The following is a 26,442-nucleotide window of genomic DNA, read 5'->3' as shown; positions in this document are numbered from 1 at the left end:
ATGTAACTTGCTCATCCACCCATACCGGAAATCTGAAAACCAGCTTCATGGCTTATCGGATTTCTCCTGCAGTCTAAATCGAGATTCTGATAAGGATTCCGAATTGGGATTATGCCTCGTAATCATTGCCTCCTCCTGGCAGACTAATGCCTGAGGCCACTTATGCAAATGAGAATGATCCTGGTCTCTTGACTTATCACCTGGTTAAGCAAAATAAACTTGAAAATAGAATGTTCAGATATGTTATTCACTTTAGCAAGGGTTTATTACTTTCTATGAAATGTTATATTCTGTTTGCTGAAATGGAATTGTGTTTTCGTGTTATTTTGAGTTAATTCAGTTTGAAGACTCCAGCTCTCTTGGTTGTTTCTTCATTTTGACAGACTTACGTGAAGAGTCAGGACAAGGCTTTCGTGGCTGCCACCATCCACGCCATTGGCCGATGTGCGACCAACATCTCCGAAGTGACGGACACGTGCCTGAATGGCCTCGTGGGTCTCCTCTCCAACAGGGACGGTGAGATGCCTCTGCTCGTCTACTCGAAGCATAACAACAACAACGATGATCTGTTTGATAGAGCGAGGTCCCTTTAAAACTATACAACTCAACTATTTGTTTTCATTCACCAGGTAAGGCCCACTGAGCTATGTAGCTCTTTATCAGAAGCAACCTGGCCACAAATGATAGCCCAACGAAGTGGCATATTGTGTGGAAAGTTATAGCAGTCAAACACTCTAAAGACATGTTAATTCTCAATGTGGAGGGACAAAACTGGAGGACCCGGAGAAAAATCCACGTGCCCATGGGGAGAAGATGAACTCACAGGAACAACCAGTCAGATTTTCGATATTAATCATTACAAATTCCTGTATTCTAATTTGATTCTAATTAATCTGGGCCATTGAGCAACATTTTGACTTAAAACTTTCGTGACTGCAAGGATTCATATTGTTTGGTTCTTTCGGTGAAGTCACGTAGATAGAAAAAATAGAAACCACAAATAATTTGTCTTTTTTATTTTACCGAAAGAACCATAGAATATTATATGCATTATTCAGCGTGTTTTACTGCTGCTGTTAGCATCATCACCATAAACAGCAGTGACGCTCATGTGCTCTCCCTCTCTCTGCAGAGTCTGTTGTGGCCGAGAGCGTCGTGGTGATTAAGAAGTTGTTGCAGCTCCAACCGTCCAAACACACCGAGATTATCAAGCACATGGCCAAGCTCCTGGACATCATCACGGTCAGAACTGCCCCGCAACAAGCGTGTACTACCTGCACTGATTCTAATTACATTCGTGTGTCTCTACTGGGCGCGCATGCGTGTGTAGTGAGCGACTTCCGAGACACGTCAAGTAGAAGGCTTCTTATTTATTAAGAGCACGCTGGGCGATACACTTCGTAACGCAGCTACACATGGGCTGTCCAAACACGCAGCCCATCTCCATCGTACACTACGCGAGCTGTTCGACTAGCGTAGCGGCGGCGGCGACGGAGCTGGTCTTGCAGAAGAACAGCCACGTGGTCGAAGACGAAGAGACGACGATGAGCAGCGACGCAGCCAGGACCCAGGACCCAGGTCCCGCAGAACAGCCCCGAACCTCTGGTTCGGTCCCCCTTATATCTGCCCGGCGCGGCCAAGCTCCACCTCTGGCCACGCCCCATTTCCAGAACCTTCTAGACCCTTCGGGATGGTTCCCGGAGCTTCTCGATTGACTCCGCCCTTCACCTTTACCCCAGATACGCCCCCCTTATAATAAGGCATTATGTAATGCAGCCATAACCGTAATTACCCCTACAGGCCGGCAGGTGTCACCCTGTCATTACACGTGTATATATGATATGTATGTGCTTAATTTTCCAGTTATATTTGAGTTGTGTTATTGTTACGTAAAAGCATTTGCCAAATGAATTGTTACGTCATGAAGTGAAGAAAGTTTAAATTCAGAAGTCACACAGTGAAGCAGTGCATCACCCCGTGTCAGAGAATGGCAGTGGAAGGTGACGTGGTTGCAGAACTTCTTCTGGGGCACGTAACTCGGCCTCTTATCCACTCCGAGGAAGCACCTTGCTAATGCCCTGCAGAGAGTTCATCTCATGTCAATCAAACCAAACGGTTTTAATTTGCTCAGATTCATTATAATATTTGTGTGTGCATTAGTTGGTTGCCGGACTTTTTTTCAGTCCAACCAACACGCTCCAATTGAGAATCAGGTTTTAATAAATGTCACAATGTAACGGGTGAGCATAGTTGTAGAGAATGTCGATCGTAATGCCTCCTTCCCAATTGTGCTAGTTTATAAATAAAAAATATACATTTACACATCCCATCAGCTGCACTGCCTTCTAGGAGTGCATCTTATCAGCAGCAGTAGTTCAGTACAAGAAAACTATGAACCGACTTCGATATTCATTGTCTCATCAGCAGATTTAGGCCGGCTTAATCCAATGCTGGTGCACTGCACCCGACGCTCATGGGTACGGAACCCTTTCAGAAAGAAATGGGGTTACTTGTGGGTGGCTTAAACCTGGATGTGAACCCAGGATGCCAGTGGTACCGGCTTCCTGCTCTGCCGCTGTGTCAGGCTCCAATGGACAAACAACAGAGAGCCCGAATGGACGGACAGCTTCCGATTTAGTATCTCTATCGCCCCTTTCCCAGTGTGCTGGAAACTAAAGACGGCGTCTCTCGTACCCCTGTGACCCGTCACAGGTGCCCATGGCTCGGGCGAGCATCCTGTGGCTGATTGGAGAGTACTGTGAGCACGTCCCCAAGATCGCTCCCGACGTTCTCAGGAAGGTCGCCAAATCGTTCATCGGCGAGGAGGATATCGTGAAGCTGCAGGTGCTGAACCTGGCAGCCAAGCTTTACCTGACCAACTCGAAGCAGGTGAGTCTTTGCTGGGAGAACCGCTGCACATTTTATTTTTGAAACCGAGTTATGATAATGCAAACTAAACCCAGTGTTTGACGATGCCGTAAGTTTCCTTGGCCGGTGATGTGGCCAAGCTGTCACGTGTTCGCCGCTCGCTGCGAAAGTTGGCGGTTGCGAATCCGGCAGTCCGCCCTGGTTAACACCGCATGTCTAATCGACGGAAGAAAAAAAATACACGGCCGGCTGGTTCGCAGTGAACGTTAAAGACCGAGTGACGTAATAGAGCAGTCATCGTTGGCTGGTGACCTGCTGGATTCGAACCACGAACCTCCGCAACAGGTGGCCAAATGCGCCACCGCAGTGCCGTGTCACCGTCCCACGCCGGTGCCAGTGTGTAGAGGGTGTGGGTGTATGAAATGAAATATTCAAAAAGATGAATCTGTAGTTTTAACTCTCCCGCAGCATAGAGAACCACGTTGGTATATTAAACTGCTTTCATTTTAACCTTTAACTTGACTCAATAGGTAAAGTATACAACAGGTGATGTTTCAAGCATTGGCCCTTCTTTACAGCACCTAGAGAGGCCAGAGGTATCACCTCTCTTATATCCTTTTAGAGCCACGGTGTTAATGATAACTTGTGCACAACGTCCGAGCAGCAGCAGCAGCAGCATCAACAGATACTTTGTTTAACCTGACACCATTGCCTTTCAGACTAAATTGCTGACTCAGTATGTACTGAACCTGGCCAAGTACGACCAGAATTACGACATCCGGGATCGGGCACGGTTCATCCGTCAGCTCATCGTCCCGACGGAGAAAACGGGAGCCCTGAGCAAGTACGCCAAAAAGATATTCCTGGCTCAGAAGCCTGCGCCGGTGTTGGAGTCGCCGTTTAAAGGTACGAGGCAACGGTCGTCGGCGACTGACTCTGTGTTCTCCGAGTTTTAGGAGGGGGTGTGCGTGTTATTATCTGGACAATCCATTTGTTCTCGGGAAGACGCGTTTTACTCGAGTTGTTCAGAATGCCCTTCGAGTCAGACGGGTATTCCTAGCCGATACGTCGCCGCCCAGAGGATGGACGACACTGCCAGCCATTCAGAATCCTCTTCCAGAAGACGTCCATCCTGAAGCGGCGTGTTCATCATCATCTTCCACAAGGCGGCTCTCCACACTACCATTAATCTATCGATTATAAAACCTGTGTTTTACAATCGTGTTTCATAATCTATCGATTATAAAACACGTGTTTTATAAGTGTTTTATGATCGGTAGATTATAAAACACGTGTTTTATAATCTACCGATTATAAAAAACTTTTTTTATTACCCCAACATTTTGGGGTGTATATTTCTCTCTGGAGAGCCTTGCAATCTGGAGAAGATGGTGAAATATCAATGTATAGGTGTGATAGTGAGCATACACTTTGAACTTCTTTGGACTATAGGGGTCTCTATCGGATGGTAGCAATAAAGATTGATGTTTCTTCTCTCCCGTTATAGAAGTGGAGTTCGAAAGTAATAACTATAATGAAGCCTGGTATTTGGTTCCGAAAGCCTCACTGAGAGTTTGGTTTTTCATTGTTGCCGATGATGATGATGATGAGAGGTGGAAATTATCCCAAAATTCTTCGAAAGATTCTAAACCATCCTTAAAAATGTGAAAATCTAACTTTTTGTTCCCCGACTCATCCCTAGTGCATTGCCGTTTTCAGACCGTGATCACTACCAGCTGGGCTCACTGTCCCACATCCTGAACCTGAAGGCCACGGGCTATCAGGAGCTGCCCGATTGGCCCGAGACGGCACCGGACCCCTCCGTGAGGAACGTGGAGGTAACGTCACGTCAAAAGCAACAGCTTAGCAAGCGGGTTATCATTTGAGTTGTTAATAATAATATTAATAGTATTGGAGGTTATTTCGGTAAAGTCACGTAGAAGGGAAACAATAAAATAATAAAAATATAAAACAACAAAATTCTCACGACGTTTCGACTGCAACACAAGCAATCATCATCAGGTGTGAAAACCACAGCAAGAAAATTTGAAAAAAGTGGCGGTTTTTTTAACGTTAGTACCACGGACAGCGATTTTGGCAGTTATTCAGACGGACGAGTCCATCTATGTTCAGAAAAGAGGAGGGGGGAGAGAAAGACAATGGAATGCGGTCTGAAAGTCACCGTAAGCGTGAACAATCAATTTCAAATTTTCTTGCTGTGTTTTCACACCTGATGGTGATTGCTTGTGTTGCAGTCGAAACGTCGATCCCGATTGAGTGATGTGCAGGTATTTTTTTCTAATTTGTTCCGTGACGCCGTAACACAATGGCCCTCTCTTTTTATACGACGTCACGGCATTTTTAACGTCCCCTGTGAAGCAGATGGCACTTAAAATTGTACGGTTAACACACCATGCAGCATTAACCTGGGCGGCCTACCGGATTTAGAAGCAGGAACCTCTGAAAAAAATCGGCAAAACTCGCTACGGCCGGGCCAGGTCACCGCCCCAGCGAAATGGATCAATAGACTTTCAAAAAATTAAGACAAAAAAAACAAAGCTGCTGGCTTGGAAAAATTGTAACCACAAACAGGGGAAGTGCCTAAATAGCTTGGTAATATGACCTTGTGGGATACATTGGTTCATGAGCACATGTGTGGTTCAATGCCTTGTGGGGAGTGGGGAGCAGTAGCGGGAATGCAGCGGTTAGCGTGCTGCGCTATGAACCCGGCGACCTGAGTTCGATTCCTGCTTACGGCCAACACCAGTCACGATTATCTGAACTGGTCCCCCCGGGCATTCCCTAGGTTGATTCAGCCTCATCTAAGTACCTGGTGTGGTGTATAAACATAGCCACTGGGGATACAAAGGCGCTCGGGCATGGTGCTCACCACCCACCCCCTCATGTGCCGTACCGGCAGTCTGTTACAGGCTACACGGGGGGTCTTTGTTTTGTGGATGGTTCTCCGTCGTAATCAACGATGACATCCCATTCCATGTGCTCCGTCTGCTTCGGATTCTTGTCATATTAACGGTGTAGGAGTCGGGCGTTGTCCTTCGGGTTTGTTCCTGTCATGTGGGTTCTCATAGGAACCGTGTAGTCTAATTATGGGCCTACAGACCCCATAATATTCTATCCCTCCAGCCTCTCCTATTGATGTGCTATGAAGAAGGGGCCATTGCTCAAAACGTCGCTTGTATATTTCTCTTTTCCTCTAAGGGCCACGTTGTTATTAACGAATATGTTCCATATTGTTCTTGTGCACCATTGTCGCAGCAATCGCCAAGTAATTCGATAACCGTCTGGGCATTCCACACCCAGTGGGCGGCATCGGCGAGAGGTGAACCCGTGATGGTGCCGCCGCCGCCGCTATTGGGGCCTCTGCTGTCCGCTCGCCCTCTGCGCGTTGCACAAATCGAACGTCGAACCACTGGCTGGATTTTGTGCGCAGGTTCCCGAGTGGTCTAAAGCGTCAACGAAGGAGAAGAAGAAGGAAAAGAAGGAAAAGTCGTTCTACTCGGAGTCGGAGTCCGAGGCTACGGAATCGGCCGACACCAGTGAGCAAAACAAAATTTTCGAACGTCTCCACGCGTTGTGTGTATGTTGAACTTATTTCGCACCGTACGTAGCCGACCGTGCTATTCGGAGGTGCGGGTGAGCGGGAGGAGACACTCCGGCCTGACACTGACTTGACGTTTGGAGACGGGCGCCCCAAACGTGGCACGGCAGGTTGTCCTCCAGTAGCCTCAATTGTCGTGGGTTGTGCATCCCCGGTGGGAAACGCCCCCGCGTTCTTTGTTGCGCGCAGGTGAGGATTCGGAGAGCGAGTCCGGTAGCGGATCTGCCAGCGGCTCCAGCAGCGAGGAAGGGGAAAGCAACGAATCCGAGTCCGATAAGGAAGACGCCAAGACCGTCAAGGTTAAGGCACACCACACTGACAGGTGTGTGTTGCATGCATCTTCTCAGTTGTGTATTTGAACGGTGAATTGCACGTGACTTGTGTGTACGTACGTTGAACTTCTTTCGCGCCATACGTAGCCAACCGTGCTAATCGGAGGTGCGGGGGAAGGACAACAAACTAAACGCACTCAAAACTTTGGTCTGCGGGCTCTGTCGTCGTCATCCATACAGCTCGGAAGTTCCGAGCGGCTGTGCCTTGACGCGTGATCCTCCGCCGCCTGTCGCGATCGCTCGCTTGTCTCGTCGCGTCCATCCCAAGTGTCACCCGAGCGCCGTCGATGCCTCGCATCTTCTGCCGCCTGCCTCTGGCCCGTCTTGTGTAAATCATCCCCTCGATCTCCCCGTTCTCTAGACCAAGTGGTTCTCCAGTTGTGGGTCCGCAAGGTCATGGGAAGTGGTCCGGGCAATTATTGCATGATTTATACGAGTTGTAATTTATTTCAGTGTTATTTGTCACGCTCATTACACACACAGTGCTTGCCACATATGAACCATAATACCTTGCTAATCTCGTTAAGGAGCATATAAACCATCACGGAAACTCCGGTTATCCTCTCAGCGGCTTTTAGCTAACCATCGAACAAAGATGGTCACCGCATCTCGCTTTCAGATGCGCTTCTGCGGCCGTTTGGAATGCTCTTCCGATATTAGGAAGCCACTGGAACTTTTATATTTAAACTGAAAAGTTATTTCTTTAGAACTGCATTATTTGTTTAGTTTGTTATTCTTCCCCCGCCGTCTGATTAGCACGGTTGGCTGGGTATGGTGCGAAAGAAGTTCAACATACATCCACGTGTGATTAATTGAAGATTGATGGGGTCGCAGGTCCAGAAAGTTTGGGAACTGCTGCTCTAGGCTTTGGATCCAGGAGCTCGTAATAAAGCCTTAGATTTAAAAAAAAAAACAGTCCGGGTTTTAAATCTAACTCACGTATTGCGTTTCCATTCTATGCACGTAGCACATGCCACTCATAATGACGATACAAATGTTTTATATTTAACATTTTCTTTCGGGGGTTGTACATTTTCTGACATCACGCTTGAATGTGCACCTTGTAGTGACAAAAGTGAAGAGGAAATAAAGAAAGTTGCCGGTAAAACGGACGATTCTTCAGAAGAGAGTTCATCAGAAGAAAGTTCCTCCGAGATTTCGTCAAAAAGCGATTCCGAATCGGATGAAGCCCCCGTCAAACCGGAGAAGAAGCAGGTACGGCGACGCTGAGGGGTGGCAGGTCAGCGCAGTGGCAACACTTGGGTGCCACGGCGAGAAGGGGCGAGGTTCGATTTCCGACTGTGGTGCCTTTTTGCGTGGAATTTGTCCTCCCGCTGCTTTGCTCGCGATTCCTGGAGGTTCTCCAGTTTCCTCCCATAGCTGAAACAACAAGATACAATGTACCTGGTGTGGTGAATGACTCGATTGGGATTGCACAAAGTAACATTTCCCTCCCCTCTACTGTGAAACCGGTGGCAGACACTGTCCATTTCTGATGGCCGTGCCATATTAGAATGGCTCCCACACTAAATGCACGAAGTTTTCAAAGTGTTGCGAACACGTGAACAGGCACGGGACGTTGTCGGGTGATGTGTGTGTGTGTGCACAGGCCGAAGTGAAGAAAGTGAAGAAGCGAAGTGGCTCGTCGAAGCAGGAGGTGTCGCTGCTGGACCTGGACGACTGTAAGCAGTCTCGCAGACATCACTTGACACTGGATCTCTTGGGCTGATGGGTTTTGTCTATGTGGTTTATATGATTTTATATTTATCTAAATCTGCTCAGACCTCCCGTATATCATGTGGCTGCTGTGTGGCCACCCCCCCACTCTAAACCGCTTACCACTCCCCCCTGCCCCCACCTCCAAAAACGGATGCTGCCCCTCTGTGCAGCAACATCGAGGCGCTTTGTTGCTATTTTTCCCATTACTCTTCCATAATTTTCCTCTTTATTTTCCATTCTCTCTCTTCCTCGTTCCTTGTTATTTTTTCCACGCGTTATATCCCCGTCTGTACCCCCCTTCCCAACGTGTGCCCCGGGTAAATAATGAAAGTTGTATTGTGGCTCATCTTTCCATTGTTGGATGGCGTTTAATCACATTGACTATGACCGGTACCGTTGGGGGTGGCGTTTAACCACGTTCACAACCACCGTAATGCCTGTTGCCGTTCCGCAGTCGGCACGAGTCCCTCTGAGCCGGCGGCTCCGGTCAGCCTCCTGCCCACGCACCTCGCCACTGACCTGCAGGGCCTGAGCATGGCCGAGAACTCGCCAACGATCGACGTGAGCTCGCTCGGACGTCCGCACACACGGGGGCAGGGGTGGCTGGGATGGGCCCTGCACCGCCAAATGCCCCTTTGGGCCCGCTCAAGTTGACTCCTCCTTGACGGTGTTCGTCACCGCGGTGGTGCCTCCACAACCCCCATGATAGCTCTACCGGCCCCTTGCATCCAAAAGGAGCCGGACCTGTTCCAAACACACTCGGGGATGTGCTCTGGTGTCCAATGTTGATACGTTTGTCCAAGCATCTGAAGATTCTGCATAAGGCAACCATATACACACGCACAGTGCTCACAAAAGCGAGGGACTCTCTGCAGTGACAGACGTGACCGAGATGCGTGTGTTGTTCGTGCGTGGTTGCCCGCCAGAGCTACTTGAAGGTCCTGTGCAACTATTGGGACGCAATCAGAATCTTTGTTTAGACTGGGGGAGGAATCTGATGAGCTATCAAGCTCTTTTTCAGAGATGTCCAGTATGGGCAGCAAGGAATCGTTTCCCTTCCCCCTGGTTTTGGCGACTGACCTGTACCACCCCCACCACCCCGTGTTGCCCCTGCCGCAGGTGTCCAGCCCCATGTTCGTGCCCAGCAAGTCTCACGAGCTGCTGCACCGGCTGAGCGGGGAGGGGCTGGCCGCCGAGTACCGCTTCCCGCGCCAGGCCTGCATCTACAACGCCAAGATGGTGTCGGTGCAGGTCACCTTCACCAACTGCGGCGACGCCACCATCGAGAGCGTCCACATCGGGGAGACCAAACTGCAGCCGGGCATGAGCATCCACAAGTTCAAGGAGATCGGTGCGGCAACGATAGGGTTCACGAAAAATAATAACAACAACAAAGTGTGACTTGTCGAAAAATCGAAATGGACAAATCATTATTTGCAATTGCGAACCCTATTTAAACTTTACTATTTTAATTTTACCAGGTAAGGCCCACTGAGCGATATAGCTCTTTTTTCAGAAACTACCTCGCTTAGTATACAGGAGGTCGTGGGTTTGATCGTGACCCTACCCTGACACCTGTTGTATATTTTGAGTTTGCGTGTCTCTCTACCCATGGTCATGTGAATTCTTCTCCGGGTCCTCTGGTTTTTCCCTCCACATTTAGAAACGTGCGTTAGTATTTGGTTGCTATTAATTTCTACATGACAAGCCACTTTGTTGAGCTATTATTTGTGGCCAGGTCGCTTCTGAAAAAGAGCTGTATAGCTCAGTGGGCCTTTACTGGTAAAATAAATAAATTCTTCAAATAGTTTGGTTCGTGGCTCAGAGCCAAGCCGTAACGAAGAAGTCGGGCCTACGTGTTCTTTTTTCAGATGCCCTACCTCCTGGCGAGACAGTGACTGCTTCGTTGGGCATTGACTTCTGCGACTCCACTCAGCCTGCAAACATTCACCTGTGGTGAGCCAGGTCGCCGTGCCACGGTGTCACGGGCATGTATCACGCAGTGCAATACAGGATCCACGAGGATCGTGCTAAGGCCAGGATATAGGGTCCACAGAGATCGTGTCCCCTCCGTTTTCTAAATATCGTCATTTCGTGATTATCGTTGCTCGTTGACTTTTTTGTTTTTTGCAAAAACATTTACCAGATAATTACGGTTAAAAGTAAAAATTAATAGCGAAAGTTACATTTTGATTTAAAGCTTTCGTGACTGCAGGGATTCATATTCTTGGTTCTTTCGGTAAAGTCACGTAGAAGGGAAACAATAAAATACAAATATAAAACAATAAAATTCTCACGACGTTTCGACTGCAACACAAGCAATCATCATCAGGTGTGACAACTACAGCAAGAAAATTTGAAAAAAGTGGCGTTTTTTTAACGTTAGCACCACGGAGAGCGATTTGACAGTTTGTTCAGATGGACGAGTCCATCTATGTTCGGAAAAGAGGAGGGGGGAGACGAAAATAATGGATGCGGTCTGAAAGCCACCGTAAGCGTGAACAATCAATTAAAGCTAAAGTTACTTTAAGAAATAGCAAATGCCTATTAGTTCATGCTTTGTAAAACTGTTTTCAGAGTAAGTGACTGTACGATGGTTACGTGACATCACCGTTGGTTTTATATAAGGTGTAAAATTAGGTGTAACATTTTTACTTTGCCACCCTGCCACCCCATAAAATAATGAGTGGCAGGGTGGCGCCTCACAGCAAGAAGGTGCCTGGTTGCCATTCCTGACTCGGGCACCTCTCTGCGTGGAGTTCTTTGTTCTCCACTCCACTCCATCCCACCCCGCTCCCCTCAATTCTCCATGGGTTTCCTCCCATAGTTGTTTTTTTTAAGCATTTAACAAAAAACAATTCAAGAGCCAAGGACACAGTGAGGAATATCAAAGGGAGGGGGGCGAGACAGCGCGTTATAACAAGAGAACGTCCAGTTGTAATCGCGAGCGGCGACACCGCTGTGGTTAGGAAGCGGGCGAGAGCACCTGGGCTTGCCGCCCTGCCGTGGCAGGGGCAACAATCAGGGACAAAGTATTTCATAGGGGGCAGGGTGGGGGGGGGTTCCTCCTATGGTTCAAAAGAAAACCACCCATACAATGTCATTGGTCTTGGCCAGAACATCCCAATGCTGAAATGTACCTGCAAATGACTCCGTTGGGAGTTACGGAGAGCAACATCATCATCAAACGCCCCCCTCCTCCTTACTGCCAAAGCTTGTCAGGACCCTCCTGAAAAAGTGTCTTGAGACTCCGCAAAGCTCTGAGGCGTAAACTATCATCATAATGAAATGTACATTTATGAAAGAAAGTAACACAGTCGTTGTGTTTCATTTCAGTACAAAAAATAGAAAGTTTCCTGTGACCATCCAGACTCCTGTGGGGGAGCTGCTGCTGCCCGTCACCATGACTGAGAGTGACTTCAAGAAGGAACAAGGTTCACACTTCACTGCTGCTTCTTCTTCTTCTTGCTGCTCGTTTCGCTTGTTAATTGAAAACGCATTTCTTTAGAACTACTTTTTGTGTTTATTTTTTTCTCCTTCCCCCGCACCTCCGATTCGCACGGTTTGCTACGTACGGTGCGAAATACGTTCAACGTACGTACATACGCATTGTACCGACCGCTGATTTGTGATTGGAGCGCTTTTTAAAAACCTGAATTTCATAATGAACGGCAGCTCGCTGACCCAGATGCCAAACTGCGAGCGTTTACTTGGTGCGTATCACCCGCTGTCTTAAAAGGAAAAATATATATAAATACGTGAGACACATCAAGATGCATTGCCCATTACATATTTATCGTGTTAAAGCTACACGCATAGTGTTGTTGACGAATGTGTTGAGTTTTTGTATTACTATTGGTGCTTGTGCACCACTGCCAACACGCAGCAGTAGCAGAATCGCAAAGTAATCCGCTTTGACGTGGATCGTCACAAACACGCACGATGGCAGAGAAGATGGTACAAAGGCTGAAAAAGAGCACAGAAGGATGAAGAGGTGCACGCTTGGATTTTGACCAAGAGACAGGAAGGAGGAAGGAAACCTGTGGATGAGAGAACGAATGCAAGTCGTAGATAGAAACAAAACGAGCAGGCCTGGGCAAGGCCCACCGCCCCAAGTGATGACGGCCCGGCGGTGGAGACTAACGGCAGAGTCGCAGCCAAAGGAGGAAACGCTCCTGAGAGGCCGATTTAAAAAAATAATCAGAATATGCTTTACCCCTTCTGGCAATAAACAGGAGTTAAGATGTTAAAACACTAAATAGATACCTTTTGCAAGGTATCAAGTTATGAAATTGGCTTGTGTGTGCAGGAGCTATGTGGATGGTCACGTCGCCAGACCGTCTACGAGATGCAGACACCTTGGGGGAAGGCCTTCATCCAGCATTGGATGGATCATGGCTGATTATGAAATAAATTATATTAAAACCGAGTGTTAAATATTGTAAGGTAGTCATCTTGATGCTTGGTTCCCATTTTGACATTGAATTGTACAAGACAGTAACACTATCATGGTAAACAGTGGTATAATTAAAGTAGAGTCAATACACAAAATTCGCTTGTTTAAATGTATTCAGGACGAGAGCGATTGTTTGTCCTTGTTTTATGTTTGTAACGTTATTTGTTCTTAATTTTCCTGTTTTTTTTTCTAAACCTTTCAGGAAAACTCTCTGGCATGAATGAGACTTCTGCGAAGGTGGAGATGCCGGCTCATAATTTAACGAGCCAAGTTATTCGTCAGAAAGTGGCGTCTGTCGCGAATGTGGGCAGCGTGCCTTCGGGACAAAATAACGTGCACAGGTGCGTGCGCTGTCGTAACACACTGCACCTCGCAACCAATCTCAACGCTTCGTCGCACAGTACTTTCTGCATTACACGACTCACTTTTTCCCCCCGTATTTCAAAGCACGTGACCCAAAACCATTTGTTTTCCACTCGTTTACCCAGGAATTGAATCTCATGGCTCTCTTTCAGGAGGATCCTGCCAACTTTTATGCAGTAGAGGGGTGACGTAATGCCAATTGAGTAATTTACAGGAAATGTTTCAGCATTGAGATGTTTGACCAATACCTGTTGCATTGTGTGTACGGTAAAAACTCATTATTTCGGTATTTCGTAATTGGGACTAATTCTGCACGGCTGCACTTTGGGTATGTATACGGTGTATTAGTATTCTTGGTTCTTTCGGTAAAGTCACGTAGAAGGGAAATAATAAAATAATAAAAATATAAAACAATAAAATTCTCACGACGTTTCGACTGCAACACAAGCAATCATCATCAGGTGTGAAAACCAATCAGGTTTTCACACCTGATGATTGCTTGAAAACCATTGAAAACCAATCAGGTTTTCACACCTGATGATTGCTTGTGTTGCAGTCGAAACGTCGTGAGAATTTTGTTTTATTTTTATTATTTTCCTTCTACGTGACTTTACCGAAAGAACCAAGAATATGAATCCCTGCAGTCACGAAAGCTTTAAATCAAAGGTGTATTAGTAATTCGCCACGAGCCGAATCTCCGTACCGAATGGTCCAATTTGGGCGTAGTACGTGGAGTGACGCCACTGCACGCCACGACCAAAGCGACGACTCGGTCGAGTGGGCGGCGCGCGTGGTGAGCGTTGGTGCAGACCCGTTGCTTTGGACTTTACCCTGTGTGTGCACTCTGTGCAAGCCAACACTCTCAGCAGTGTCGTCTACACCTACATCAAGAAGTTATAGAAAGGGACCTGAAGTATCCAAAGATTTTAATAGATTTGATGCAGGTGTGTCATTGCGTATTGTGTGTGAAGAGTTGTGAAAACAAATATGGGGCAGGAGGCACTGGGGGGAATACCATTGTACATCATTCGGAATTTTGGACAATTCGGCAAGGCCAGAGCCCTATATGTGTCGAATTAACAAGGGTTTATTGTATATTTTATTTGCTGGACCTCATTCCCAACAGAACTGTTTTGTAATGCATTGTCGTGTGGAAGAGGAGCGAATTTTACTCTGGTCGTTCAGAATCATCTTGCGGAAGGCTGTTCTCGGTGGCGATACGTGACCAGTCAGGAGGAAAGAGGGCAAAATAATGCGGCGATGTTACGATGTGTTGCAGATTTGCTGCCAAGACGGTGAGCTCCTCCAGCCTGCTGCTTGTGACTGTGGACATGAAGTCCGATGGGGTAGCTCAGCTGTCCGTCAACTGTGAAAAAATGGTCGTCAGCTCCATGCTGTCTCAGGAGCTGAAGCAAGTGCTGTCCGTGCCATAACCGCGTCAACCCATATCAACTACCAAATCTCCCGGTGATGGGCAATTCTCAATCGGCTATCTGCATCCGTTCCACCTTATTTAAGTATGAACATTTTGTTGTCAATTTAAACTTTACGAAATCAATTTTAAAATTAACGTAAGTTATGTAAAACCAAATATATAAAAAACGCCATTGAAAGTTTAAAGTGGCTAAGTGGCGTATTTTAGGGTTGCGATCGCTCGAAGCTCGTGGGAAACTCCCCCAGGGCTTCAGAGGTGAATGAGAACGATCGGTCAGTCAGGTGCAGCACGTTCGCCTTTGCTCGTTGGGTAAAACTATCGACCAGAATGAAGTATTTCTCCACGCTTAAATCCGTGTCATCGTCAGCCTTGGTCAATCCACAGCTGGATGAATGCCTCCCCAAGTTTGTCGCCGTCTCTCGCGGTTCTTCTGCGCTGTAACAATTTGCCTCGCAGCTGCTAAGCACGAGCCGACCACGTGGCTCCGCCTCCTCGGTGGACGACCTCTCAGATCCATTCCATTACTTGATCCTCTTGTCGTCGTTCTTGGCCATGGGCCATCTTTCCTGCTAGCAATGACGTCCTGCCAAAGCCCACTTGGTTTTCACATCTTAAAGGTGGTGTTTAACCTGTGTACGTTCTCTAATCAATGCGTTCCTCTTCATTGTCTCTCAATGTGCATCTCTCCGTGCTCCTTTCGTGTACTCTCGAGCTTTTGTTCCATTTTTGTTGTCGTTCATCAGCTCGTTTGTTTCTGAACCACGTGCTCCAGCAGGCAGTACACGCACCGAGTGAAAACGTTCGTCCAGAGGCCACATTGCTCGGTTATCTTTCAACATCAAGTCTATCCAAATTCACTCCAACTTACTCTCATCCACCTCTTCATCATTTTAATTCTAGTGCTCTTCCATATTTTCCACATCTCTTTAGTCATATAAACTGGAAATAATACATTTTACATTGATAGGATAAGCATATTCAATAAGATATAATTTGTATTTATTTTGTAAGTTTAAGCAATGTATTGGGCATAATAGGTAATCCTTAGTCATTGATACAATATTACCAAGGAAAAAATATTCTGTAAGTTATTTCAGACAGTTAAAATTTTACCAGGAAGCTAATTAAGAAAAATTAAATTAAATTGTACAGTCGATAGGTGTAGCCAATGTATGGTTGGACAACTTCTGCTCTCTTAAACTTTTCCAGATTGGAAACCGTTATGGTCTTGAAACACGTGTTTTTGCGCACGAATGAATTTATAGAAATGTTTCCCCCGCCGATAATCCGGGAAACCCTTACGTATGTTACGTAGATAATCTTGAGAGGTCAATATGCTGTTGTACCACTTGTACTTAAGATGCATATGCCCCTGTAGTTGTGGACGGTCCAGGAGAAGTCATTCAAGAAAAGTCAAAGCAATGTTCTGCTCAAATGAGCATTGAGGCATTTGTGCTCACGTGTTTACATCCCTGCTGAACCAGTGGTGGAAATTCCACATTACCTGTGGTGGCGGCGAGTCTCTCCATAGGACAACCACTGTTGACTGGCCCATCAAGTGGCACTCATTTTATCGACACTGGAGGGTAATGGGCCGAGTCCGTCCCCTCAGCCAGAATTTTAGCTCTCGCAGCCTTCCAATGGTGAGAGCTCTCCCTACCGCTGAGCCACCTCGCCAGATGAGCGAGCCACTGGTTCGGGGCTAATGAGCCGCAGGATGGCAGCGTTATATATGAAGCTCTCCTGCGTGCCGTTGAATATCTCAAGCCGAGTCGAGCCTCACCGCAGGAAGTGGACGCCACGGACCCAACGGTTTACCCTACAAAACTGCCATTGCACGTGCTACATGCGGCAGTGGAAATGGGCCTTGGCTTAAAGTCTACGCGCTCATTGTGTTTCTTGGTTCTCAAGATTTGCCGAGCGTGGAGCATTCCGCAGTGTCGTGCCCCTGCACGCCTCGTTTTGAACGCTGCAAGGCCGGTCGCGATGAGCCCCGGGCAGACCTTTTCACAGACGTTCAGCATTTAGCAGACAGGTCGAGATCTCTCCCGAGTCTAAAAACTGCATCGGCAGGACTCGATGTTGGCGGCACCAAACGCACGTCCCGTCCTTGCCTCGTAGCCGCTGAAGCCGACCGTGAAGGTTGTGGCATTGTGAAGGCCAATTGTTGTACCCAGTAGGGGGTCCTCGCCCCAGCTCAAGGACGGAGACACCAAAACCTTTACGTTGGTACAACACTCACGCAGGGCACCGCAATACAACACACGCGTTTCGGTAGACCCTTGCGTCCCGATTGAAGGTTTCCCAGGCAGGGCCGCGTGCTGCCGTGGGCATCTTTAGCAGCGCGGGATGCCACCCTGCAGCAGTAGCGCGTGGCGAAGGCTTGAGAGTAGAAATGCCCAACTTGTGGCCCCAACCCACAAAACCACACTCGGGATTGCTGCAATGGTCAAACTGTCCTCGGTGCAAACTTTATTGGGTAAATCCATTCGCATGTTCATCCAGACTTCTTCGTCGTCTCCACATTGTCGTGTTAATTTTGGTGAGTTTGATGCCCTCCACGTTTGTTTTAATAGGTTTCGAAATTGCCTATCACTGCTGAATTTGCTGGGTGTGATGAACCGTCAACTTTTGTATATGGTCATATGAAATGATGCTGCAGTCTCTACACATAAATTATACATATACCGTACATTCCTCTCCTTGGTTGATAATCATGTATGCAAAGTTGTAGGCAGTGTTAATTGTGTTCACATTAGTGGCAAAACTATTCATCGGCGAAGCGGTGTTTTTCGGCAACTTTGGCTCGTGGACGAAGATCGTGAAGAGCGAGTGACTGCCCACCACAGACCAAAGTGCACCTTGCTGTGACGAGTCTGAACCCAGATTATTCAGGAACATCATTGGAGCCTCCAGGGCACCGAGGAAGTCCAAATATGGAGACTTTCAGAGTTCACTATTTGGTCGACCTGATACTGATGGGGGGGGGGGGGGGGGGGAGATCTGACACTTAAATCAACATTCAATAACCAAGAGTGGACTATTTTTTGCAAATTGTAACGACTTTTGACTAATTCTACAGGTTTGTAATGTACGGGAGTAAGATTACAAATGAAGTAGTTACGGACGATATTAACACTGCTTGTAGTTTCCCCCACGTAATTAGTTACTTTCCAATGTGCTGTAATCTTGTGACTTCAAACCCTGCATGCAAGTTAATAAAATGTACACACAAGTGGTCGTTTTGTTCATTTTGGGAATGTGACTGACCGTTTTGATATTGTAGTCGCTGGTTTGTGTCAATGTTGATTTAAGAGTTTGGAAATGTTCATCCAGTAAACAGGACGTATTGAAGCAGACCAGAAATAAACCTTCCCATGCAAAGCGTTGCAAAATTAGCACGAGTGAAAAGCCATGGGCACTAACAATTAAACAAATCTGGCAGCGCTGCCTCTGAAAGTAAAGAGGCAACATTTCTGGCAATGGCCCCTCTCTTTCATAGTGGAGGCCAGAGGCTGAGTGACAAGCTGCACAATGGAGCCCTGGTAGAGCTGTATAGTGCAATCTCCAACGATACAATCTTTGACCTCACAATGGGCCAAAATATTTTGTACCACCAGAGATGGGCGACACTATTGTACGACTTTATCAACGTGAACATGACATGTTTTTGCACAAACCACTTTTTGCATTTTTAAATAAGCCCATACAACTCAAGTTGCCGCCCATACAACTGAAGTTGCTGCACCTCCAATTAGCACGGTTGGCTAAGTACAGCGAGTTCAACATATTTCGGTAGTACCAAGCAGATATTTGGTCTGGCCCCATAAGGTCATGGACTAATTCGTACAGCAGGCATATAGATTCCACGTCATTTACCAGGTGGTGGTGATGCACGCCTGAAATTCTGCAGCACAGATGGTGGATCACAAATGTGAAATTCCCTTCATAGGTGGGACAGCTCCACCTGTTCCATCCGTCTTAGTGTTGTCCCCCCCTAGCCCTTGTGGATATTCTCCAGGTGCTCCAGTTTTTTCCAAAATGCAAACTTACTAATTGGCTTAAAACATCTTTGGGGGGGGGGGGGGGGCGGGGATGGCAGAACTGTTGACGCCAGCTCACCATCCAGCTCCCTTTCCACGTGTTAATGGTTCCTCGTTTCCGTTCTATTTTCTCCAGGAATGAATAGTGTGGCAGCACGCTATCTTTACAGCAGTTGCCAAGAAACGACGCAAGCACAACACCATATCCACTATCAAAGACTTTATTGAGGCTGTGCGTGGGTACAAAGTGCCAATGCTGACACTTTCTGGGTCCCCTTTGTTGCAGGCCAAGCATCAATCCTTCCGCAGTGGTCTGAGAAAGCATTGCCACACCAGGCCCACCACCCACGTCTCTGCCAGGCCTCGCATGGTTGTGCACCTCCACATTTAATGCTGCTTCCTACGGAATGAGCAGCCTGCAAACACAAACAAAGCAGTGCTTAAAAAGACGCACGCACTTAGGCAGGCATAGTCTATAGGTTTCCATTAAAGTTCTGGTAACGTACAGCATTATTAATTATCAAAGGAATTAAGAAAAGCGTGTAATCGAATTCACGCTTAATCTAATCAATAGTGAAATCAAACAGCATTTGCATGCAGCTATTTCATTGTTCATTATAGGCAATTAAATGTAATGCTACTCAATTGTCACATTCAAGGTCTAAACAGTAATTTGTTAATGCAAGTTTGAATATTGCCACCAGAATGCTTCCTACAAATAAACGACACCAGAACACAGAACTTGTCACCAACATTTCAAATGTAATGCGTGCTGAGCTATGGGTAACATGAGGTTGGAATGCTCAATAGTGCACAAAAGTAGCTTGGGAGAGCCAGATACAAGCTTGGAATTACATGAAACACGGCTTGTAGGGGGACGCGCGCGCAGGTTACGCACATCACGGCGACTGTTAGGCGAGTTTGGGTAGAACGGGTCGGCAACCAAAAGAACAATGTTTTTTTAATTCGGTAAAAAAACTATTTCAAGATGCGCAACGCATGTGAATACAAGGCGGCGGTCCTTAATAAATAACGTCGCGAAGCAGTCCTTGAGCCGCAGGTTGCCGACCCCCGAGGTAGAAGACCGCTAACAGGGTGACGACGACCGAAGGAGTGAACATGCTCGAGTGGGCATCCACCGCAGATACGGAGGTGCTCGTGGATTGTTATACGCAGGAATGCAAGACGCAACCACTTGGGATTGATCATGGTTGACGATGCTGTTGTGCTCACCCTCTGTCAGACGGGCCTTGCCGCCTGTGGGCTGGCAGAGGACGGTGGAGCAGCCGACGCACAGAACCACGGTCTGTGCATGGCTGAACACCGTTGTGATCTTGTAGCAGCCTGTTTTTCGCAACACGCATGACAAGAGTGGACATGTCACATCAATTGTAACTCGTTAAACACGAATAATAAAATGCTATTAGCAAGTAAAGAAAACATACGATTACGATACCCAACACCTCACCCTAAGCCTTAAGACCATAACCCAAAACCTCTTAACCCTACATGAAAACCAAAGCCCTCTAATATTTAATCAACAAAACCCCAGTTCTGCATTAGGACGGAAATCTGGACTGTGCTTGGAACATTAACGTGCATGGACAGTCGTGCCGGAGATTTGGTTTCTTTCCTCACATTTGTGGTGACAATTGTGGAATCCGAGACAATACCAACTTACGAGTCCTATGCTGGGAATTGTGTTTTTTCAGTGAAGGACCTCCACAAAATTAACTTGATAAAAACACAATTGGCTTATACACTGAATAGAGCGCCCAGTTTCAAACCTGTGCTCCCCAAGGCCATGCGAAATTGTGAACTTCTGAAATGTTTTTTCCCCATAAAACACCGCATATACTTTACTGCATAATAGGTTAACAGCTGTTCGCGGGTCCAGAAATGTCGAGTACCACTGGCACGGAGAGGTGTTCATAACGGGGTGCAGCAATGGTTGAGTGCACTGTGCTGTGATCCCAGCTACCTGCATTCAATACCTAGCCACAGCTAACAGTGACAAGAGGTATACAAGCCAGTCTTGAACCACCAGAGACCCCCTCCTTCACCAATCTATACTACAATGATAGCATGTTGAAATAAACCCAAATACCGACATGAATTCGGGGGGGAGGGGGGAGCTTAAACCAAGTGCATTGACAATACGAATTATTGCTATCTATACAGCTCTGGAGTATCACGACATGCGGCTGTCAACAATAAACCAAGTGTCTGCAGGCAGTAACTGATGTGAGAAGTACAAAAACGTAGGTTTTAATAGTTGTGCTGAACAGCTTTCCAATGTGTGTTCAGGTTGTACCATGCATTCAACAATTTCTCGACACGTGCTGGAAAGAGCAGTGATATCATTTTCGGGCCTTTCAAATGGATAATCCCTCATGTGGCTGCAAGCCACGTTAAATTAACTCGCATGCTGTAGTTTCCTCACCCCCTGCCCTAAACGTGAAAACATTCAGTTGCCCGTAGTTCCTGAAAGCGGCTCCCAGCAAGTGGAACGAAACGTCGTTCGTTACGCCGAACAAAACCGCGGTACATCCCGAAAGCACATGGACGAGCTGATGCAAGGTGTGGTCGCACGCGTTTACCCACCCGGGCATTTCACATCCATAAAGTAAGAATTGGGGCTCTGCACAAGTCGCTTCTTCTTGTGACACCTCCTCTCCGCTTCGAGGGAAGGGTGAAGCAAGTCCTTTGCGAGCTGAGAAACACAAGCGGCAGGTGAGACGTGGCCACAACACAACCACGTGCGTCACCGCTACGTCGTCTACACGATGTCGCTTCACTCAACGCACACTCAAAAAATACAAAGCAACTTGAAAATCGGGCAGCAACGTATTGAGGCGGGTGACCAACCCACAATTCCCACGTGGCATGGGGAAGCCCTGAACTATCAATGTGGAGCGACAAAGGCGGCCGTGTACCCGCTTACAACAAAACAGTAAATGTCAACATACAGCCGCACACTTGTTTTTATTAATCTTAAGAACATATGGAGGTTTGTAACATTTGAACACCTGGGGGTTAAATCATACTAAGTTACTACGTTAACTTCATACACCTCATTGGAATCTCTTGTAAAGTATTCACTATGCTTGTTTACCGAGGAAAGGATAGCCGAGCAGTAATCTCAAGAGAAATGCAGTTTTGATTGTACATCACTACGCGTTTCGCCTCTTAGTAATTAATGCGGAATGAGCCCCATATCTCACGGAGCCCCATATCTCACGGAGCCCCATATCTCACGGAGCCCCATATCTCACGGAGCCCCATATCTCACGGAGCCCCATATCTCACGGAGCCCCATATCTCACGGAGCCCCATATCTCACGGAGCCCCATATCTCACGGAGCCCCATATCTCACGGAGCCCCATATCTCACGGAGCCCCATATCTCACGGAGCCCCATATCTCACGGAGCCCCATATCTCACGGAGCCCCATATCTCACGGAGCCCCATATCTCTCGGCGCCCCATCTCGCCCCATGCGAGGTCCAGCCTGCGAAGCACCGTGCACAAGAGCCGCAGGGCTGCGGTGGTCAGCAGTGTGTGAAGGAGTCCGCTGTGAGCATCTCACGTCTAATGCTATCACACGTCTGTCCTCCCTGCCTTAAACACACACTGACCAACGGGAAAGCGTGTTCGAGTAACTCGCAAAGGCGAGGCCCTCATCCAGCAGCAGATTGACAAAAGGCGTCCATGCACCATGAGGCTCGACCATCAGCCTTGACCAATCCACTGGCTCGATATTAGGCCTCACCAATCGGTCCAGCGTAGTGCGATGCAACAAATCAAAGGAGCACGCGCCGCACGAGGGAGCCGATTCCATCGCTCCATCTCCTCGTGAGACGACAACATAATTATATATTTCTCTAATTCACGCGGCAGCCGCCTCCCCTCCCATTCATTCCAATGGCGGCCTAGTCGCCATCAACAGCCCGGGCTCGCCTAGCCCCCGTGGGCCTGAGGACGGCGCAGAGCTCAAATAAAGCCGCGGCGGGCGGCCGAGTCCACCGCCGCGGCTCCGCGAGATCTCGGGGTCGCCCGGCATCGACTCGCGCGGTCGGAGGCGTCGCGTGGGGAGCGGAGGGCGCGGCGAGAGGCCACCGCGGAGCCCCGGCGCTACTCACAGGCATCGCGACTCCACGGGCGCGCAGGGGGAAGAGGGAGGGGCCCCACCGCGCATGCGCACACGCCCTGGACGGGTTTCCCGAAGTGAGCTGCAGGGGACGGCACGGGGTGGGCGGGGCAAGGAGAAAGAGGCGTTAATGGAGCACGTGGGATGCGTCGCACAGGCGTCGTGGACGTGACATTGATGATCGATGCCGCCTATCGATTGTTCGTTACACGCCTATTGAACGTGCAAGTGAGGGGATTAACCGCTGCTTCAATCGCTACCCCCCACGAGAGGCTTTTACTCGTATCCTGGAATCGACGTGTCGTCACATCCGTGGTAAACACGTGCAGCTTCGGGCCGCGGGCGGTGCAGGTTCCGGGCCCCGCGGAGCGGGGCACGACTGCTCGTGGGGGCACCACGTGGCCGCACAGGGCACCACGTGGCCGCCGCTGGCAGCACACAGCAGCTGCCATTGCACAGCGAGCGAGTGGGGCGCTGGCATCTGCTGGTTGCGCCCCGCGTCTCTTGAGCCCAAACTACAACAACCCGAAGCGTTGTCAACATTTACCTGCACGAAAACACGCGCCGCTGCCCGTGCGCAAACAACCCGGGGCTGTGTTGGCAGTCGCGTAGTGAGCATCAAAGCAGAACAAACTCTCTCTTGCCCTTAACTGCCATTACGCGATTCGTCGTGGCCACGGGTTGCCAACCAAACTTATAAAAAGTGCCAATTATTTCGAATTTTGTATTTAAAAACAACTTCAAGAGCCGCAATTTCCCCTGAACACGAGACGCAGGTTGCCGACCCCTGGTCATGTTGCAAGCAATGCCCCTTATTGGCCCTAACAACAATGTCATTTTAATTTTTATGCAATTATACGATGCACGTCTTTAAACTACCAGCTTTCGCCATGCAGCACTGGACCGACGCGGTGAAGTATGGTCATGCGAGCTCTCAACGACCGGCAACGACGTCGAGATAAAGTGGCCCCTCATCCAGCAGTGGATTAACAGAAGGCGCTCTACACATGGACTGTATATGCCGCCTCATTACTTTGCTTGGTTAAATAAAGGATGGCTCGCGAGGCGGGAGGTGTTGCAAAACCCTTGCCACGCAGTGGCACCGTTTATGAGTCGGGTTAAAGGTCTGTTGTTGTTCAACACAACTCGACCCTCCCCACCTGCCATCACTGCCTCGTGTTTGACAGGCGGCGTTCGTGGTTGGGCTTCATCCAGCAGTGGATTGACCATGGCTGATGATGGAAACGACGTTGGGGGCAAACCTCAAAGTTTACCTGCGACGCGAGTCGACGTGCAACCACCGCCCACTAACACGCGGAACGTGAACAACATTCCCCCGCCGTTCCATCAAATGGAGGTGAAAAATAATAAAGAATGCTGCTGCTGGGTTGTTAGTGGTGCCGAAATGACACAACTTACCACGCTCGCGTCAACAACATCGTGGCTTTCAGATGCACTTCTGCGGCCGTCTGGAACGCTCTCCCTTCCGATAGCCACATTTAAATCATCATCTAGATTGACAAACTTCATTGCTTTAGATCCGATTTTTAGTGTGTTCGCCTGTTGTGCCTTCTCCCCGCACCTCTTGATTCGTGCGGTTGGCTACGTACGGTGCTAAGGAAGTTCAACATACTGTACATACAGTACAAACACCGTCGCACGTTATAAATGTATTGAAAGTTGTTTAAGATTATCTTTTAATCACAGTAGCAAACGGCGTTTGGCAGCGGTGCGCAACGTCGTCAATCCCCTGCTGGATGACGGACCCCGTCACCCCGTTGGCACCGGACGCCATGGGGAGAGGTTACATAACAAAACTTCCCCACGCTCAAAAAGTAACAACACTCTTCGCGCTGAGCGGTGAAAGCCGGGCGCATATAATCACAGTACAACAATGGATGTTGCTTCACAGTCGTCTTTGTTTCACGTAGGCACTACCCAGCAGCCTAAGCACGACGACGAGGTGCTTTGCTTTGCTTGCTTCATGTGCGCGGTGTTTTCTCAGCCACGCAACTATCGCGACACCGTCCACGCTCAACTCTGCGCAGCTGTCGAGACCGAACGCAGCCCGGCTCGAGTTGCTCACGGGCACAGAGGCTGCGTCTGTAGACGCGGAATTGTAACAGAAACGCTGAACACATGAGCACGATTTACAAAATAAGAGTAACATGCGTGTGTACACGCGGTGCTATCATAAAAAAAAAATTTTAGCGCGATTACTGGGACATGCCCAGACACGCATTGCCCTACACACGCAAGCGTAGGTGCAACAAGGCACGTCGACGTGCAGTTTAACATCTCGACAACAAAACAACAAGCTCACCCCAAACTGCTGCTGCTGTCGACTACGGCAACGCGTGCGGCGCTTCGCTCCTGAGTTTCTGGCCGGACTTGACGGGATCCCAGTTGTTTCAAGACCGCAGCCTGGAGGATGGAGTGGGCGAGTGACGTTCCCACTCAGCAGGGCGGGCGGGACGCAAGCCCCGCCCACCCGCCCCAGTGCACCCCCAGATGCAGGTTTGGGGGTGCGTGTGCGGTGCGAGTGAGTGGGGGTGCGAGTGAGTGGGGGGTGCGAGTGAGTGGGGGGTGCGAGTGAGTGGGGGGTGCGAGTGAGTGGGGGGTGCGAGTGAGTGGGGGGTGCGAGTGAGTGGGGGGTGCGAGTGAGTGGGGGGTGCTCAAGCATCCCGTAAACCACGTGACACGTGCGTGGCCACTCCCACTCCGAATCCCCGCCCCCTCCCCGCCCCCTATGAAAACAGACGCTGCTCCTCCGTGCGACTCACGCCTGCTTGCTCCTCTTTTCTCCCGCTCATCCTTTCTCTCCTCTCATCATGATCATCACTCACTCTCTCATTCGCGACATCTTTGTTCGGTAATTCCTTCCTCCCCCCACCCTCCAAAAGACAAAAATCCCCCGTATCGCCTAAACAGACTGTTGGGGAAAGCGCTGTGAGTGAGCACCTATGAAGGCCGGCACGGCACACGAGGGGGTAGGTGGCCAGCATCGCGCCCGGCCGCCTTTGTCTCCCCAGTGGTGATGTTTGCACACCATACCAGATACTCATTTGAAGCTTGCCTCTTTGTCTGTCTTGGGGAATTCTGCCTTGACATCCATTCATTTTTTTCCTCATTACCTCCTATAATCACCCAGAAATTAATAATCATGAGCAGGTGACGTCACTCTACATGGGGTGGGAGGCGGCTCCTCCCTCCTCACCGATAACTTAACTCTGGACTCAAAGCTTTCGTGACTGCAGGAATTCATATTTTTGGGGTATTTCGGTAAAGTCACGTAGATAGGTTGAAATAAAATAACAAAAACTACGACGTTTCGATCGCAACACAAGCGGTCGACCGTAGTTTTTGTTATTTTCTTTGAACCTATTTACGTAACTTTACCGAAAGACCCAAAGAATATAACTTAACTCTCATTAAAAAGCCAGAAACCCTCATTTCA

At 48.5% G+C, this 26,442-nt stretch overlaps 2 protein-coding genes across 2 annotated transcripts in view; one reads left to right on the top strand and one right to left on the bottom strand.

The window, feature by feature from the left end:
- AP3B2 (adaptor related protein complex 3 subunit beta 2) overlaps positions 1–18,027 on the top strand; it is a 36,147-nt gene extending 18,120 nt beyond the window's left edge. The window contains exons 14-28 of the mRNA XM_032973908.2: positions 384–516; positions 1,133–1,242; positions 2,713–2,889; positions 3,588–3,774; positions 4,588–4,706; positions 6,320–6,425; positions 6,677–6,809; positions 7,887–8,034; positions 8,429–8,501; positions 8,993–9,099; positions 9,658–9,889; positions 10,410–10,494; positions 11,875–11,972; positions 13,197–13,335; positions 14,637–18,027. Of these exons, the coding sequence (XP_032829799.1) occupies positions 384–516; positions 1,133–1,242; positions 2,713–2,889; positions 3,588–3,774; positions 4,588–4,706; positions 6,320–6,425; positions 6,677–6,809; positions 7,887–8,034; positions 8,429–8,501; positions 8,993–9,099; positions 9,658–9,889; positions 10,410–10,494; positions 11,875–11,972; positions 13,197–13,335; positions 14,637–14,790 (2,001 nt within the window). The 3' untranslated portion in view covers positions 14,791–18,027. The remainder of the gene's footprint in view (positions 1–383; positions 517–1,132; positions 1,243–2,712; positions 2,890–3,587; positions 3,775–4,587; positions 4,707–6,319; positions 6,426–6,676; positions 6,810–7,886; positions 8,035–8,428; positions 8,502–8,992; positions 9,100–9,657; positions 9,890–10,409; positions 10,495–11,874; positions 11,973–13,196; positions 13,336–14,636) is intronic.
- Positions 18,028–19,040: 1,013 nt separating this feature from the next.
- On the bottom strand, positions 19,041–25,462 carry LOC116953582 (small ribosomal subunit protein eS27-like). Its single transcript, XM_032973909.2, has 5 exons — positions 25,309–25,462; positions 22,978–23,067; positions 21,440–21,548; positions 20,069–20,179; positions 19,041–19,251 (listed from the first exon to the last, which is right to left on the bottom strand). Exons 2-5 carry the CDS (start codon positions 22,981–22,983, stop codon positions 19,223–19,225), a joined length of 255 nt encoding a protein of 84 aa, XP_032829800.1. The 5' UTR covers positions 22,984–23,067; positions 25,309–25,462; the 3' UTR covers positions 19,041–19,222.
- Between the last annotated feature and the right edge of the window lie 980 nt (positions 25,463–26,442).

Source organism: Petromyzon marinus, chromosome 52, assembly GCF_048934315.1.
Source record: "Petromyzon marinus isolate PM22_M1 ecotype Great Lakes invasive population chromosome 52, UKy_Petmar_22M1.pri1.0, whole genome shotgun sequence".
NCBI lineage: Eukaryota > Metazoa > Chordata > Hyperoartia > Petromyzontiformes > Petromyzontidae > Petromyzon > Petromyzon marinus.
Note: the sequence above shows the minus strand (reverse complement) of the source record. Positions and strands in the feature narration are given on the sequence as shown.

Excerpts from the sequence above, each read along its gene's own strand:
- LOC116953582 (XM_032973909.2), bottom strand. Across the intron at positions 20,180-21,439 it reads TATGGATGTGAAATGCCCGG|GCTGCTACAAGATCACAACG; the intron begins GTGGGTAAACGC and ends TGCGAAAAACAG. Across the intron at positions 19,252-20,068 it reads CAAGGCCCGTCTGACAGAGG|GCTGCTCATTCCGTAGGAAG; the intron begins GTGAGCACAACA and ends TTGTGTTTGCAG.